This window comes from Colobus angolensis, unplaced genomic scaffold (assembly GCF_000951035.1).
Source record: "Colobus angolensis palliatus isolate OR3802 unplaced genomic scaffold, Cang.pa_1.0 Scaffold220, whole genome shotgun sequence".
In the NCBI taxonomy this organism is placed as follows: domain Eukaryota; kingdom Metazoa; phylum Chordata; class Mammalia; order Primates; family Cercopithecidae; genus Colobus; species Colobus angolensis.
The window spans coordinates 5192414-5211740 of record NW_012115378.1 but is presented as its reverse complement, the minus strand read 5'-3'; the positions used below and the strand labels follow the sequence as shown (position 1 = coordinate 5211740).

General features: G+C 38.2%; 1 protein-coding gene across 1 annotated transcript in view; it reads right to left on the bottom strand.

Annotated features, from left to right (window-relative positions):
* Positions 1-19327, bottom strand: part of KLHL14 (kelch-like family member 14) — a 100593-nt gene that overhangs the window by 53742 nt on the left and 27524 nt on the right. Inside the window, exon 3 of the mRNA XM_011943727.1 lies at positions 15426-15547. Coding sequence (XP_011799117.1) covers positions 15426-15547 — 122 coding nt within the window. The remainder of the gene's footprint in view (positions 1-15425; positions 15548-19327) is intronic.

The window sequence follows — 19327 nt, the reverse complement described above, 5'->3', positions numbered from 1 at the left end:
CCTGTAATCCCACCTACTTGGGAAGCTGAGGTAGGAGAATCAATTGAACCTGGGAGGCGGAGATTGCAGTGAGCCAAGGTCGTGCCACTGCACTCCAGCCTGGGTGACAGAGCAAGACTCTGTATCAAAATAAATAAATAAGTAAAATAAAATAAAATAAAATAAAAACATATTTTTCTCAAAAGAGAAAATCGGCACAGGAATTATTTATTCTGGGAAATATGTGTATATTCATGCTTCTGCATTCTTTCAAGGGACATATTACACACTGCGATAAGTGCAACTGAGAAGGCCTCAGAAGGGTCTAGCATGTGCTCTGTTCATCCTCATCAGTTCTGCTTAAAGAAGCATCATGCATGAGGATAATGCTACTAACCCACTTTCAGCAGAATAAACGTCCTGTTATCTTCCAGTAGTGTTCCTGGATTTGCATTGTTCCATCTTCTCTTTCAATGGATTTCCGTTATCCACAGTCACATATGCTTATAAGGGGCAAGCTGGTTGGGGTGCAGCCTGTGGCTTGGAGAAAGAATTTCCCTATATGAGAAGGCAGCTGAGCTATAAAGGGGAGTGAATTCCCATCCTTGGCTTTATGCAGCCTACAATAGAATCAGGTGTTGGCTACCATATTTGTGAATGACTAAATTTTATTTGGTAAAAGGAACAAAAGCTGCTTCTGAAAAAGGTACGTATTTTATAATTCTGGTCTTTTTTAAACAAAGTATGGGGAACTTAACAATTTTCCAATGGCCAAGAAAGGTTATCCTGTCTAGCAAAAGTACTCAGTAGTGCCCGCCTCCTGGTTTTACATCGTATCCGTATCTATTCAGGCTTTTCAGTTTAGGGCTGACCTCAGATGGAGCAAGACATAGAAGATGAAGCCCCAGTGCTGAGATTAGCAGATGAACTGGGCACTAAAGATACATATAAATTGTGAGAACCATCCTGGATTATCTTTGGAATTATATCTAGAAACTTATTTACATGTATTTGTGACAAACACGATATAGCATATTGAATCTTTGCAAATTGTAATGATAGATTGAAAACAAATAACCACTACACATCCCCTTCTTTTATGTCCATGTACGTCCTTTCATTATTGTTGAGGTGGGAGAAATGATTTGGACACTGGGGCCTATCATGGGGAGGGGGGAGGGGGGAAGGATTGCATTGGGGAGTTATACCTGATATAAATGATGAATTTGATGGGTGCTGACGAGTTGATGGGTGCAGCACACCAACATGGCACAAGTATACATATGTAACAAACCTGCACGTTATGCACATGTACCCTAGAACTTAAAGTATAATAAAAAAAAAAAATCAAAAAAAAAAAGAATAAGGACATAAAAAGGATGCTTTATCATTTTTTAAACTGAAAGCTTAAAGTGGAAGAAGTAATTTAATCCCATGAAATGTTTATGTACACACAAGAGCAGCTACTGATATTTGATGAAGTTAATGATTATGGTAATGAAAACCTTCAAACAAATTTATGAATGAACACAAAACAAAGATCTGAGATTTACCAATATGTACTAGACAGAGGAGTACCCCCATGTTGTTAGTCCTCAGAGAACCAAGAGCACAAATACAGTTTTTCTCTCTTTAGAAAGTTACATCTTGGCACACAGACCTTACCATTGTGATTTTTGCAAGTGAGGAAGTATACACAGAAAGCAACGGTGGAAGTTGCAACTCCCCTGGAAGTGATCGCCTCATTCTAAAATAATTTTCATCTAGAAAATAATATTATATTCTTTCTTCAATTTTTAATTAATAACGAAGAGGATAGTAGAAGATTCAACAGATATACATGTATATTTAGGATATTGGTATATTCTATTTGTGCAGAGGATGTTCAATTTTATTCTGCATAAAATGCTGAAGTAGCCTGTTCGTCTTGCTTCACCTTTGACTCTTTTTACAACATGCACTCTGTTGTTAACTACAGTAATGAGAAATAGCAAAGACTGCAGGCTCTGAAGCTTTATTTGGGTACACATTTTGGCTCTACCATTTACCATCTGTGTGACCTTGAGCAAATTGCTTAATGTCTCTGTGCCTCTATTTCTGCATCTTAAGTAGAAAAATAATAGTGCCTACCATGGTAGAGGGCTGATGTCTGAATTAAATTAACAAATGCAAGTGAAGTGCTTAGAATTTTGTTATACCTTTTTCTTATGTGCGTCATTCTCTAGGTGTAATGAGTTGAATTGTGTCTCCATGAAAAGTTATGTCAAGTCCTTACTCCCAGTACCTGCGAACATGATATTATTTGGAAAGAGTCTTTACTGATAAAATCATTAAGATGAGGTCATACTGGATTAGGGTAGGCCCTAACACCAATGCTTTTGTCTTGTTGTAATGGTAAGGATGTATTTTTGCCTGGTCAAAAAAAAAAAAAAAGGATGCATTTTTGCCCATCATCCTCACCATTACAACGAAACAAAAGCACTAAAGTCTTTATAAGAGAAAGGAGAGGAAGATTTAGACACAGAGATACAGAGGAGTGACACGGGGAAGAAGCCCATGTGAAGAAAGAGACAGAGATTGAAGTGATGAAGCTGTCATCAAGAAATACCAAGGAGGACTGGAAGTCACCAGAAGTTAGGAAAGAGGAAGATCAAGTCTTCTCCCCTAAAGTCTTTGGAGAAAGCACGGCCCTACTGACACCTTCATTTCAGCTGCTTTGCAGAACAGTGAGAGGATGAATTTCCATTGTTTTAAGCCACCCAATATGTGGTCCTTTGTTATGGCAGCCCTGGAAAACGAATCCTACAGGTAACCTAGAAGTTGGGGTTTGTGGAAGGAGAAAATGAGAAGCCGAAAGATCAATCTCAGTACCTAGAACGAGGCTCACACGTGGTTCGCTGGGTGTTCTTTGACTTTCCTTATTTCGTGGGGGTCACCTATTTGTTTCCTTGCCTGTAGGGAGATGGGCAGGGTGAGGATGGCAGGCAGTGCCTCTGTGGGAATGTGAACTCTCTACTACCTAGAGCTGTGCTGTTCATACAGAAGCCACTTGCCACAGGGGGTTACTTAAATTTAAATTCATTACAAAAAATAAAATTAGAAATTGAGTTTCTCAGTTATACTAGTCATATTTAATACATACAATAGTCACATGGGGCTAGTGACTTCCATGTTAGACTGCAAAGATACAGGACATTTCCATCGCTGTGTAAAGTGCTATTGGCCTGCGCTAGATGATATTTACATTGTAATAGGATTTGTTTAGGAGACAAGGACAGTAAGCAGACAGGTTGGGTGGAAAATGGAAATATGTCATTGTCATAATATCATTGGTTTTAGGACCCAACCTAATCCAATAGGATTCATCTTGACTTGATTTTGTCTGTAAAAAAGCTATGTCTAAATAAGGTTACATTCACAGGTACTGGGAGTAAGGACTTATCTCTTTTCATGGGGACACAGTTCAACTCACTACACTTAGATGCTCTTGTAATACAGACAAGCAACTCCATAATTCGTTAAGGAAAAAGGAAGAGAGAATATGGTAGAATTGACACTTCAACAGCTGCACACGAGGCAGGTCTCACTTGTTTTCATCTTAAAGTCACGTACATCACTGCTTTTTTGTAGTTTGAACAAAGGGTATTTACTATATTCAATTCTTTTAGACTGAAAATCAGTATAGCCAGAAACTGGCTTATATCTAATGACAGAGATCAGCGTAGAGAAGTATAGCCTGCTTCCCCTTGATCTGCTGGAGATACACCTCGTAGAGAATTGGTTAATGTTTTGATCCCTTAACACTGTGAAAGAGGTAAATGCTGCAAAGCAACAAATGAGATCAAGAAATCCGTGAGCTACGATCTCTCTCCTCCTCTTCAGATCTAATCATACAGATGAATAAATTGCTATGAAAATACCAAAAATAAAACTAAAAACAATGACTGAGCCATTAAAACAAAAATCTCATGTACTCTGTGTTCAGGTAGCAAGAAATTTAATTCTAGTCAGACCAGTCTCCTGTGATTTTTTCCCCTTTCATATAAGATATTTTTAATGCTCAGAGGCATTATAATAGAAAAGCATGTATTTTTGTCTGGTTTATACCCATCATCCTTACCATTACAACAAGACAAAAGCATTAAAGTAAAATTAATCATGTCAAAAGATTTTAGCAAAAACAAGTGAGACCATGCATAAAGCATCGCTTTGTCTAGTGTGAAGTCACGCTCTGATTAAAAACATATAATGAAAGTGAAAGTGATACATCATTGCCTTAGCAGTAGGGTTTTCTGAAAGTGCTTTGCGGTTCTCAACATAAAAATGTGGGAACATTTTGGTCTTTGAAACTCACAAAGATTATTGTTCTAGCTAAATAACTAGAATTCAATCTCAATGTTTTAAAAAATAAATTAAGACTTAATGACCAAACAAGGCAGGTTGGTAGGATTAATAATTAGAACACGCTGTGAAGAGCGGTCATCTGCCTTGACAACCAGACACAGAGGTATGAAAGTGTCTGCTCAGCACTCCCCTTTCACAAAACCTTCCTTAACCCAGCGAAATGTGCCCAGGTCCTTAAGGTATCAGCACAGCTCTTTGCTCCATCGGAATCACTTAATGAATAGAAAGGTTTGCTTGTAGAGTAATCACACACTCCCCAGCAATGGAGTCAATTTATGTATGATCCACAAAACCAAAAATTCCAAGTGGCTGGCTATTCCTAAAATGCAGGTTTAGTTAATGATGTCACCATAGAGTCATCTCATGGATTTGAAAAGAAACAGTTGACTTATTTGTACTTTGCCTTCATTACATCTTTATTTTGATGGGGACATGTACACATAATAATTGCTGGCCAAAATTATCTTTCTATTTGTTTTGTTGTTGTTGTCATGTTGAAAGTCATTTTGGGCTATTGTCCTTAGCAAACTAATGCAGGAGCAGAAAACCAAATGCTGCGTGTTCTCTCTTATAAGTGGGAACTAAATGATAAAAACTTATGAACACAAGGAAGGAAACAACAGACACCGGGGTCTACTTGAGGGGGAGGGTGAGAGGAGGGAGAGGAGCAGAAAAGATAGCTATTGGGTACTGAGCTTAATACCTGAGTGACGTAATAATATGTACCGTGACATGTGTTTATATGTAACAAACCTTCACATGTACCCCCAAACCTAAAATATAAATTGAAAAAAAAAGAAAGTCATTTCAGCTGTTTTTTTTAATGAGGTCTCTCTAAATGTTGAAAACCATCCTGTTCTATGAGATCTATGTGTATATATCTATATAAATAATTTATATATATACATATTTTCATAACTATATTTTAGATGTATAATAGTTTACATACAATAAATACTAGAAACAATGACAACTGTATAAACTCAGACATATTAAAACTATCTGAGGGAAATAAAACTTTAAAAAATTAACTCAAAATGCATCATAATAATATTCAATGTTTTTCTAAACTTTCTTTTAATAGAAATGGTTTTGGCTGGGTGTGGTGGCTCACACCTGTAATCCCAGCACTTTGGGAGGCTGAGGCGGGTGGATCACCTGAGGTCAGGAGTTCAAGACCAGCTTGGCCAACATGGCAAAACCCCGTCTCCACTAAAAATACAAAAATTAGCTGGGTGTGGTGGCACACGCCTATAGTCCTAGCTACTGGGGAGGCTGAGGCAGGAGAATTGCTTGAACCCGGGAGGTGGAGGTTGCAGTGAGTTGAGATTATGCCACTGCATTCCTGCCTGAGAGAGAGAGCAAGACTCCATTTCAAAAAAATAAAAAGAAAGAAGAAATGGTTTTACATCCTGGTAATGAATATCATTCCTGACAATAAACTATGTAGAAAGTGATAGAAAGATACACGGAACAATTGTATTCTGACTAATAACTTCCCCTCACAGGAGAAGTGAGAATATTTTGCATGTGACAAGAAGAGTGAAACACATATTTGGGAACATAAGAGTGCATTGTTATAAACATTAGGGGCTGGTAAATATTTTGATTATCCACCTTCTGAGACCTTGGAAGGATTGCACTTTTCCAGCTACTTTGAAATTAGATGTGGCTGAGCAATTTGTTTTTGCTGATACACCATGTTATTCAGGGAAGAAATTTCAAGAGTCAGTGTGACAGTTCCTCTTCTCTGCCATGAAAATGGTCATATGTCAAATAGTGGAGCCTATCAACCTGAGGACTAGAATGAGAAGATGTGGAACAGGCTCCCAGTTAACCTGCAATAGACATGTGACATGAAAAGAAATAACTATTTACTTACATAAACCACTAAGATTTGGAGATTGCTGTCACCGCCTAACCTGACTGATACAGGTGCTGTTAAAAGGAAGGTCCAGTGGCTGATAAGGAAACTGAGATGGAAGAGTGGAAAGATAGAAACGGATATCACGGTGAGAAGCATCACTGGGTACAACTGTTATTTGCTCTTACTTGGAAGGCTAATCAGTTATTTAATGAACTTCTACTTCCAAGGGAAGAGGTTGAAAACAGAATGTTGATTGTATGTGTTGGTTGCTGTTGGATGGACTTGGCAAGATTTACAAAAAAAGAGATGATCTCAGAAAAAGCTGGCCCATTTATGAGCAGTATTGAAAGGAAACAGAGTCCAGAAATCTAGGGTGTGTAGCCTTGGAAGATGGATGTTTTTCAATTTCATTGGGTAAGGTAAGTTAAAACTCAGCTTAGTGAGAGAGAAAAAATTAAAGGTGTGACTTTCACTGAGTTGGGATATCTTAGAAGAAAGTTTCAATTAAGGGTGAGACAACCACCAGTAAATTCTAAAAATTCAGAGAAAAGAGTTAAAAGGAAACTCTCCCACTAAAGTCTTACAGATACAGAAATATAAAGAGTATTAGATGGTGGTGGTGTGTGTGTGAGAGAGAGACAGAGAAAGAGAAAGAGAGAGAGAGAGAGAGAGAGAGAAGGGCACAGGAAAACAAAGGAAAAAGCAATCTGAGAAGTTTACCAGAAAAGAAATGTAGCATGGTCACCGACCTTGGAGTAGCTGGAGACATAAGAAAACAGCTAAGTTTTCTTGAGAGTTAATTGCCAAAAGAACCGCCAGCCTTGAGTAAAAGAAGCTGTTGACAATTTGATGCCTAAAACCACTATGGTCCTCTAAGTGTTTACAGACATGGAATGTACTTAGCAAATTCTTCCATTCCCAGGAAGAGCATATTCATCAGGGTCACTTCAGACATGGCCAATGAAGATAACGGGAAAAGAAGGATCTCCCATGGGGAGAAGCAGGGACCATGGGAGAACATCAAAAAATAATGAACAGAATTGGGCGGGACCCTAATCAAGGTACACAACCCACCTCTTGGACAGGTGCCCTTCAAAATGTCTATTTGGTAGAGTTGCCAAATGGCTGCGGTCTTTCCAAATGAACATGTTGACTGGGGTAATCCTGTCCCTATTCCATCATGGTGCATCATGTGTGAGGGACTAGATAATTAGTCTCTTTAGTTTATTCATTCCGGGTCAAAAGGAGTCTCAAATCAGCTTGATGTTAGGATGACTATTCTTCTCACCCAGAGATCCTCCACAATGAGCTTGATGATTTGGAGTAATCTCCCCTTGGAGGAGAGGCGAGAGTGCTTTGAGCACAGCAGAAGAGTACACTGAATATTTGATGTCTAGTAGTATAATTATGATAATCACATTGCGTTGTTTGAAAATTCTCTGGTTTTCCTCCTTCTGAACCCTGATAAGCTTGCATTTTCCTGCTTCCCTGAAATGGGGTGTAGTCCTGTGACTGAGAAGAAATAATATATGTCACTTTTAATCACCAGTGCAAGCCCCTGCAGCTCTTTCTTCTCCCTGCTGCATCCATGGTGGAAATGAATGTCAAGATGGAGCCCCCATATGCCTGGATCCCTGAATGACTCTGCAGAGCAGATGCTCTCTATTGACCTGTGTTGGACATGTAGAATAAGCAAGAAATCATTTTCTTTTGTCAGTTTAAGCTCCTGGGACTTTTGGAGTTGTTTATTACTGCAGCATAATCTAGCCCATCCTGACTCATACACACAAACTTCATGCTAGACATAGAGATTTCATTCTGAATCAAACTGTGTCTTCTTTCTCAAACTTTAGATGAGCAGAAGATAAGATTCAATATTTTGGTTTTCTTTAGTTTGTTAAAAAATAATGCAAAGTTAGCAAAAATACAATAAAAATGTATTGAAGAACAACTCAATTCCAGATCTTGAGCCTGGACATTTATTTGTATTGTCTGATTTAATTCTCACAATAACCCTGTGAGGTGAGTACAATTATCCTTAATTTGCAGATGAGATTAAAAGATCAGAGAGTAAGCAGTTTCCCAAAGTCACAGAGTCAACACATATCTTGTGTGTATTTCAATTCAGGTCTATCTGTCTCTAAAGATGTTTGTGTGTGTGTGTGTGTGTGTGCGCGCACATGCTGTTTCATTTTTGACACTATGTTGCTTCCAAGACACAGTTAAAATGTCAAGAAGTTGCATTGAATTGTGGTCTGTCCATAATCTTAAATGCAAATTTTGTCACTTAAACATCATAATTTACAGTTTAGTCCATAAACCAAGATTATATTATTGACCTCTAAGAGTAAGGTTGTTATTTCACTTAGCCTATTCTACTCTATTCTATGAACATGGTACTACATCAAATACATTGGATCCATTTAGATTTTCATGGGTGAAATGGGTGAGCACAGATTAAATTCCATTCATCTGTTTGGACTTTTTTACTAATGGCACTTTTTGGTGAGATGAATTGGTGTGGGATCTGGAGCAGCATAGTTTGATGGAAACACAGATACCAGTGTTCTGTTCCTTACCCTTCCACTAAATCACTGTGTGACTCTAGGTATACAGCACCTCCTCTCTTTGCATAACTTAAAGTAAAAGCCAAAATGAAAAAATTGTGAGCCCGCCACTGAAGTTCCTGTACGACCTGGTCTCTGCTGGTGTCTTTAGCTACATCTCCTATCTGTCTCCCCCTCACTCTTTGAGTTCAGCCGTGCACCTACTTTTTGCAGCATCTTTGCCTTTACTGTTAACTAACCTGGAGCAATCTTATCTCACATCTTCACCTGCACACTGCCTAACTGCTTCTCATCCTATAGTTGTCAGTGCAAATGCCATTTCTTTAGTAATATTCTCCATGACTCCTTGATTAGATCAGGACTCTCCATTGCCAGATCTTATAGATTTTATACCCTTCTCTCAGAGCACTATCACATTTTCTTATTATATATTGCTACCTGGGATTATTTATTAATGCTGGTTTCCCTCTCTAAACTATTAACATGGTGATACTTGTTTTGGCTCGGCGTGGTATCCTCTGTGCTTAGCACAATCTCTGTTACAAAGGAGATACCAATTATATTTGTTAAATGAATGAAATGAGTGTGTAAAATGAGAGGGTTGGGCATGGAGATCATTTAATCTTTCAGTACTCACATTCAATGGTTTGCCAGACTTAGTCTATAATTTGCCCAGGAATGACACACAGCAAATTTAAACAGCCTACGTGACTCATACCTCCTTAATTTCGGATTCAGTAGCACATACCACAGCTTGTGTCTAAAGAAGGTATCAGAATTATTTGTACACATGCTGTTCTCTGTAGAAAAAACAATTGCTATATTCAAGAGAAGTGTAAGCCAGAAATAAATGAGAGATGGCCAAAGAAGGTCAACCAGTTTTTCTAGGTACCCAGCTTCCTTGAAATACAGTATTTGGAGTGACCACCACACATATTTTCTTAAAAATCTATGAGAAATCCACTAATGCACTGGTGCATGAATACACAGTAGCAAATAATTCAAGATATATAGCAATGTGCAGCCATGTATCTCAAATTAGAATTGAGCTCATTGAAGGTAAAATTAGATGCTAACATATTTAAAAAGTCCAAACACAATTGTCTCTCCTTCTTTGTCCAAAGCCATGGAAACGATTGCTCCATGAACTGAAACAAAAAATTCCAAGCTAAGAGAGAACAACTGCTATGATACTGTATGTAATATTTATATCACTGTGTTTTCAGTAACACTGAAAACAAAAATTAGAGGGGTATCCCTACTTGCAATTCTTAATTATTGAATCTGTCTTGATAATTCCTTGAAATAGTCTCCATGTGATAAGGTTCTTGGTTAATTCTGCAGCCCCATCACTTACTAGTCCAACTTCAGACTTTCCTATAGATACACAAATTTATTTCAGTTGCCAAAAGACACTATACTCCCTCTTGCCTTTTGGCATTCTCAATCCTGGGTGGTCTTAACTAAAATACTTCCCCATCTAGCTTTTGCCTAGGTACTTCCTACCCATTTTTTCAGAGTTACAGATGGTTACTTTTAGGAAAGCTTTCCTAACCTCTCATGTCTACATCAGGGGCTCCTTTTCGTGTTCCCATCGCACCCTAGAATTTCTCTATCTCTTAGCACCCTGTATTATAATTACTTCCTTAGTTTATTGAGAGGAGAGATTATCTTGTGCATGTTCTATCCTACCATCCAACACAGAGTGGGTATTCAATAATTGCTTATTGCATAAAGGAATGAGGTCTATAAATAAGTCTAAATAAGTCTAAATTCTTCCTAGGCATTTTCAGAGTCGTTTTCTGAAATTCTCCTGCAATGAGAAATGCACTAACTATGAACTCTACCTACCTGTCTAGAAATAACATTAAATTAAATGGTTTGTGGGTTTTAGTTCTTGGTAATAAAGATAATATGAATAAAGGAAATGCACAGGTACAAAGCCCTTAATTTAACTTACATTTTATTTTCTTCAAAACAAATAATGATAAATGATTATTAGGTTTAGACTAATTTTACTTTCCTCCCTTTATATCCTTATGGAAGAGAAATGAACTGAAATCAAGAAACAGAAGGGCCAAGGAAAGAAGTCCATTTGAATGTATCAGCATGCAGGTGTATTAATTATTCCCTGAATAAGCAACAACTAAACCATTCTGCATTGCTTGGCTACTGAATATGATCAAACCTATATTTATCGTTTAGAACTGAAGTTCGATATCTTATACAAGCTTTGTTTGCTTATGACTATTCCATCACCATTTATAGAAAGCATATTTTTTTCAAAAGTGTGAAGAATCCACGAGTTTTCTGATCTTTGTGACTCGTCTTGAAGAAATAAATAACAACCAGACCCAGGACCCCTCCTGTTTGGATGGGATCAAGTTAAATGTTGTTTGTGGGCCAGAGGAGACAACCTAGGAAACCATTACCCAACAGTTTCCTTTGGTTGTTCACTACCGAACAGTAGAGAATTCCCAAATCCTTCCACTACAAAGAAGAGAAAAGAGTTGTAAATCAACAGAAGGGGAGAGAAACAAAAGGCATTTCCTCTACGTTTAACAAAGAGAACTTAGAGTTATCAAGAGAAGGAACACGCCTTTCTACTTAGCTCCATAATTTTCATTCTAATGTTATTAAAAAGAAGTCATCATTGGTACATGGAAGGATAAATCTGTATTTTAAAGTCCCTTTTTTTCTGTTGTTGGTCACAAAAGGCAACAAAGAAACAACTAATAAATAGAATCTCTTATTTGAAACGTTGGAAAAAGGATGCCAGTTCCTGGAAAATACCTTGCCCATTAGTAAAGAAATTGGTTCACAGGGAATAAAAATGGAATGGAGAGCTCTCCAATGCTACCCTATGGGGAGAAATAAAAAGGGTCTCCACATGTGGACTTCATAAAAACTTTGATATATAAGAAATCTGTTATCCAAAGTACACGGTAGCCCCAGAAATTGTTCTGTTTAATCTTTGCACAGAGGATTTAGGGCCTGCAAAGTGCAAGAGGCATGATTTTTGCATTGGCCGTTTTAGTATTCATGTCTCCTGTACTGCTTTCTAATAAGTTAAGATGAAACGGGAGACTGCGTGCAGGAGTGAGAGATGCAAGAAAAGCAGTGCTGAGAAATAAAGATGAACAAAAGTGCATCTCTACTTCCCTTTTATTATTAACAGGCGAGAGAACAACAATGTCAAACTTATAATGTTATTACTTAACACTTTACATTTACAAAAAGATGTTGCATCATTTTTACATGTTATTTCTCCATACTTTTCTGATAGAAGCTTTTTTTATAACCAGTTTTTATGATGACATATGAAATGATTTTTCCAAAAAGGAAGATAAACATGCAGTCTGTGCCAGCATGTTACCAAAACAATCTTTTCGGTGAGAATAATTGTTTCCTTTACTGTTTGGGAAAGGAACAGCTGATTGGCTGGCTATTTAAATGTTGTTTTCCTTGTGTTACATAGACCCACTTTTTCACTCCTATTCCCCTCCACTCCATTCAACTCACTATTACTTAAGTGTACCCCTTACACCATATTTCCGAAATAGAAATAACATAACAGGATGAGATCTAAAGAAAACTAGCCTTCCTCTTAATTCTTCTGTGATATAAAGTGTGTAAATGGAGTGGCGGTTCCCATGAGTGAGTATATGTGCACCTACCTGTGGGCTGGCCTCTTTCTAAGAGGAGCATGTCTGTGTGGCACACTGAGAAATGTTTGCTCAATGTAAGTGGGCAAAGTATGCTGAGATTCAGAAACTCCAGCCACCCTCATGTTTTAGGTATCTGCTAGTTAATTTGTTAGTTTGCATGGAGAAAGTCATCCAATAAATGAGTAGACCCCAAACCAGGGGACTGTCTCCTACCTTTAACTGTCATCTTCAATTCCCTAACAAATTAGTTTAGTATTTCTTCTGGGGCAAAAGAATGGAAGTGGAAAGTTCTCCAAACCCTTAGGTTTTATTAGATTTGGGAAGAATCTGGGATTCTGATGAGAAAGATTTCTTCATTTATTATTACATGGCCCAAAGCATAGCAATCTGTCAGTTACCTTTTTCAGTTTTGCAGAATAAGGTATCTTAATTTTAAAAAAGCAAGCATAAATTATCTAGGTAAACTGTCTACATTTCTTCAACAAATGTAAAAAATATGCCTTCACTTGGGGCCATATAGTCATAGCCTAGCAGGTAACAAACTATATATTTTTAAATACAAGTCCCAGTGAAATGAACATTGTTAAGTAAACATTTATTTCAAAGCCATAAGTATGTCTGAGTATAGAAAAAGAGTTCAAGATCTTTAAATATGTTCCCATTATTAGAACTTTACACACACACACACACAATTTATTTCCTTCAATTTCAAATCTAATAAATAGAGTCAACAGATACCTTTTTCTCTTTACTTCTTAGTCTATACATTATTAAATCTAACATATGAAAACTATGGAGAATATGCTCCCTACTCCGGGGCAGTGGGTTGAAGTGGTATGTCTGTTGCTGTGTTACTTGTCTGCATGGAGAGCTTGCAGTGATTCACTGATGCCTCTAGGTATAAAGGTACAGTCCTTATGCTAATGTTGATAGTGATGTTACAATAATAGCAGTAGTACCTGCAATTTTTTGAGTGCATTCTATGTGCTAGATGATTTAAAAGCACCATTTTTATTTTAAAAATACTACAGTGACTTGCACAAAATGAAGAAACCATGACTCCCAATATTTATATGATTTTCTCAAGGTCCTAGATCTGGGTTTGCAACCATGTCTGTCTGATTCAAAGTTCATGTTTTCTTCCTACATCCCTCCAAGCAAAGAGTTAATTCAGGCAATGTGAAAACTTGAAGTAAGGTGACCACATGTTCCAGTCTATACCTGTTGTCCTAGCATAATTAATAGATTCCCCTTTCATGCTCGAAAATGCTCCAGTATGGACAATGTTTAACAATCAGCCTATCTTTGAGCAAGGTTTAAAATCCACATAAGACTTTTCTAAGGTATTGTTCACAATGCTTTAATTAATCTTGTTGTCTTTACTGAAGGATGTCAAACAAGTAACAAATTGGACCTAGCTTGGTGTATTTGGGAAAACAAATGGATTTATGAATGAGTATCATTTACTGGTTGGGTGTATTATCGCTCTGTCATCTCTCTTTGAGAATCTTTTGTCCTTCCTCTTTTCTCTCTCCTCCTCCTAGTCTCCATGTTTCTTTCTATGCAGGCTCTCGCTATTGGTCAAGTATTAAAAAATAAATTCCTTGGTTTTGCTTTAGCTTTTGTTTCTGATGAACGTTTAAAATTCAGCTTGGCAACTCACTCAGATGTTTAAACCACTGTTAATGGTAGTTTTGTCCAAAAGAGAAGTAAAAATCATTTTAAGACATCACTAACTTATTTTTTTTCTTTCTTCTCCTTAATCTCGCTGCTACTATTCCACTACTTCTTTACTACAGCCGTAGCGCATTGGTGTCCAGGGAGCTTTCTTGTTGCAGTTCCTGGACAATGCTACTGCAGGTTTCGCTGGGCGACGCCAGCTCCAAAATGTATTATTTCAAGCACCACCACACATGTCTCTGTTTCTCTTCCGCTTTTATGGGTAAACTGTTGTCCAGTTTCTATTATTTTAAAGGGCTTTCAGGAAGAGGAAAGGAAATGATTTTTGAAAAATAAACATGATAAATTATATAACTGTTTAAGACACATGCAATAAGAAAATCTAGCATTCACTTTTGTTGGTTTTAAATGTATGGCTTTGATTTATGGATTAAAATTGCTCATTTATTATTTTATCTATACAGCTCTAGGCAATTTTGACAGTTAAAATTTAGTTTTATTGACCAGTGCAGCCACTGTGCCCACGAGGGGACTGGTGCACACAGCCTGCTGCACTCAAGAAACGATAATTTTTGATTCCATGAGTGAGTCCGATTGGGAATCATAACCAATATAACAATAAGTTCCAAATCTCAGTGCCCAAGGCAAGAGGTTTGCTGTAAAACACAATTGCCCTTTAAGAAGGGGAGGAGAAGAATCCCGGGTAGAAGTTTGCAAGCACAATTTCCTGCAGCTGGACTAGGCCACAAATATATCTCTCCATTCAAACTATGCAGCAGTATAAGAAGATGTTTCTCTAAAGACCCAGTTCCACAGACTAAATATTAATGAGCAAAAATGCCTGAAAAGCAAAATGAATGTTAGTTACAGAGACAAGGAACTAAACAACCATTTTGATGTGAGAAAATTTACTAGTAAGTGCCACAAACCAACCTTTTGCTTTTCAATGAACAACAACAAAAAGAACAGAAGAATTTTGGGGGGAAGATCTTTGCTCCTCCCCCACACCCTCCATTGCAGCACATACAGAAACAAAAACCAGTACAGTGATTTTAGGCTAGGCCTACTCGACTACCAAATTGGCCACCTCTGCAATGTTAATTTAGTCTTTTACTCTAAATCCCCCGTGATACATAAACAAACCTCCAAAGGGGAACAAATCAATAAAATGTCTAATTTGATTAACCATGTTTTCAAATTCATCAAGACAGCTCTAACCTGAAATAAATAGGTGAGTGAATAAATAAATAACACACTCACTTGTGAGTATTTTCCACGTCTTCTTTTCATCGTCGTAATACTGAACCAAATTGCTGGGGAGCCGGTCCGGTCCAGGAGGCAGCCCTCCAACCAATAACAGCATTTTCTTGTTAGAGCGAATTCTTCACCCAAAACAAAAGAGGAGATGAATAACCACATTATTGTAGAGTCTTTTTAGTGGCAACGAAATCATAACCATCAAAGAATGTTCCTTGCTTGCAGATATCTATTTCATTTTTTCCTGTTTCTTCCCCCATTCATGTCTCAACAATTTTTTTGAACCAAGCAGAAAAATGATCAGAAGAGCTGCACATCCCCATACTCATAGAATAATAAGCTCCCTTTATGCAATTTGTTAGAGGTTCATTCTAGAACGACCTTTTTCTTATATTATCCCTTTAAATCATCGCTCTTTACAGCTGAGTACACATGAAATGCTCTGGAGTTGTACTAAGGTTAAGCATTAAAGTTGCATGTCAAAAATCGTATTAGTCAAAATCATTATTATAAGCCATTCTCCACTCAAAGAACCTTGAAAAAATTAAGGTTATGCCGGGAGTTTGTGAGCCAACTCTTTAATCACCCAGGGAACTTCAAATACCAGTTTGGTACAATTAGTAGCACCGGGCTAACTGGGGTGGGTTAACCAGTTTGAACATGAATTTTTTTGTTTGTTTAATTTAGCTTAGACTTCTGCCTTCTTCCCCTTCCCCCACTCCCAGCTCACCCTCCCCTCTGCTCTCCCCCTGTGCACCACTGGCGATATAGCAGCACCAATTGGTAAAAATGAGACTGCGATGTTGTTGTGAGCCTCCCCAGAGTGGAGCCCTGCCAATGCTTGCCACTGATCCAGCGGCATGAACCTGCTCAACTGTGCAAAGTCACTCTAATTCCCTCCCTCTGTTTTTCTACCTTCTCCCCCAGGGGGCAACCACTGAAAGGAGTGACTACCCACCCATCAAGAGCTGGCAATTCGCTGCTATTAACCGTGACTGTGATTCCCAGTCCGCCTGGCAGTTCCTGAGAAAGGCCTGCAATGTCTCATATGCAGTAAAAGCTGTAAGATGCACCCTGGCCGGCACACTCGACCTGATGGATGTACAATCCTCAGGAACAGTAATGGATTGAACACACTTGTGCTTGAAGCAGGGCGAGGAGGCCCAGACCCCCACAAAGGGCCTGCTGATTTAACAGTCGCTTTACATATAATTGAACTTTTCATGTACCTGAAAGGCTCAAGGTGGTGGTGGAAGAAACGGAACAACAATGATTGAAGGAAAAAAGTCGATACATACAAAAGGGTTCCTCTTAGTGATGATCACAAGCCACCGGGTGGCTCTGAATCTATGATTACATATTCAGCTGGTTCTGATTCAAGAATGCTTGGCGAAGTATGCCCTTGTGGAGAAGCATTGTTTGTTGGTTAAGAACCTAACATTCGGAGAGTTAACTTAACACAGTTAATGACATCTCCCTGTGAAGGAAGGGAACAAGAGAATTCCTTTGATGAAACTCTGGTGCCATTGAATGCATTATTATGCCTCAGTGGGAAAAATACCTTCTGGAGAATTGCCCACGTTAGACACTCATCGGTAGAGGGAGCTGTACTTTGTACTTACAGAGGAATGAGTCATGTGATGGCAGCTTGCAGTGTTAATTCTGCCACTCTCTGGATATAGTTGAGCCAAAAGGAAAACAAACAAACCCAAACTCTGAATTTGAAGTACCTTCGAACTGTATCCATATGCCTTATAGACTAGTAGTTGGCAAATAGAATACAACAGCAAAGAGCCCCCGTGCTTGGAGGATTTCAGTGATTGGGGTGTTTTTGCAAGAGGGGTTAAGAAAAATCAGTGCAGTCAGTACCTCTCTTTCATTTACAAAGCATACATGCATAATTCACATGCTATATAATCTCCTAAATGCATGGCCACAGAGCTGATATATGAATATTTTTTTCTTATTGTAGTCTTTAGTCCAAATAATCAACCGCTCTGTGTGTGTAAGAGAAGTCAAGATGAAAACAAATACTCTTTTTAGGTTGCTGCAAATGACCATGTGTAGACAGACCTGTTCAACTGGAAGTCACGATTCTGTGGCTGTCCTAACATCACTTGTCCACATGCCACCAGACTGCAGTTGGGGATAGATCAATATCAACAGGATAGACACAGAGGAAAGAACTCACTGAAGTGGTGGTTGTGACAAAAGCAACATAATTAAATATGGTTTAGTATATAAGTAAATTAAGTGCTTAAAACATGTGTTTAATGGGGCCCAGCATGGTGGCTCATGTCTGTAATCCCAGCACTTTGGGAGGCCAAAGCAGGTGGATCACCTGAGGTCAGGAGTTCGAGACCAGCCTGACCAACATAGTGAAACCCCGTCTCTACTAAAAATACAAAAAATTAGCCAGGTGTGGTGGTAGGCACCTGTAATCCCAGCTACTTGGGAGGCTGAGACAAGAGAATCTCTTGAACCCAGAAGGCAGAGGTTGCAGTGGGCTGAGATTGTGTCATTGCTCTCCAGCCTGGACAAAAAGAGCGAAACTCCATGTCAAAAAAAAAAATTAGCTGGGTATGGTGGCACATGCTTGTAATCCCAGCTACTTGGGAGGCTGAGGCAGGAGAATCACTTGAACTCAGGAGGCAGAGGTTGCAGTGAGCCGAGATCATGCCACTGCACTCCAACCTGGGCAACAAGAACAAAACTCCATCTCAAAAAAAATGTGTTTAATGGATGGCAAAGGGAGATGAATGCATGACTCACACATGTTTGTAAGGTCATTTCACTCATTGATAAGAGGAACTTCTCTGGACAAGTTACACTGGTGATTCTCCACCCTGATTTAGATGGACCATCTCTGCTGCTAAGGAGAGGATCTAATGTCTTTGTTCTCTCTGCCCAAATTGCCAGCCATTGCCATCTGTCCTCTAAGAACTGGACTGACTACAAATACAAAAGCCAGTGAACAGTGGGCAAATGGTAACACCCTCTACCCCTGCCAACAGTGACATGATTCAAGGGATAGCTAGCATAGCAGCAAAGAAAGATTCCACATAACTAAGGTAAATTTCTAAGCTACTCAGGCCTCTGCAGAGACTGTAATAAAGAATTACATAGAGGAAAAGGAAATCCTACTTACCCTCAGTGGCTGTGTGTTTTCTACAAAGGGGCAGTACTTTGAAGCCATTATGTATGGCTTTCTTAGTGAATCAAGATGCCTTCCAAATCTTTTGCATTGTTATATTTACATCATCATTCATTCAATTTGTCATGACATTTTACTTAGAGTATTTTTTCTCTAAATCTTGTGTTATTCAATTTTCCAAGCCAGTCTCAATATTATTTAATTCTAAATAAAACTTGAAGCTCTACTTTGTGAAGATGAACCAAATCGAAACCCAAAATAAGATAAAACATGTAAGAAGTTGGATCATAAAGAGGAAATAACACAGCAAGTAACAAAACACATTTGAGTGGTTTTCTCACTATTTTCTCCATTGACTCTCAAAACAGCTCAACGTGGTAGATATAACTCTCCATTTTACAGAGAGGAGAGAAAGTTCCCATAGCTGTTATAAGAAAGTACACATTTGGACATTACAGAAAACTATGAAGATTTCTGAATCCAAATGAAGAAACCTGATAGAGAGTACTTTACATTTCTTATTGCTTAAGAATAATACAAATGAGAATAACCATCACATATTTTACTTTGATATAAAATGCAATGTCAACTATTCAATTACTCCTAGAAAGCAATACACGTGAATAATTCCTGTGGAAAAGCTTCCATTCTTTTTACAATGTGCAGTTATAATAGTGACAATGACAATAACGACAGTTAATAATGAATGCGTATTGAATACTGAACTTCTGATTATCATACTATTTATTTG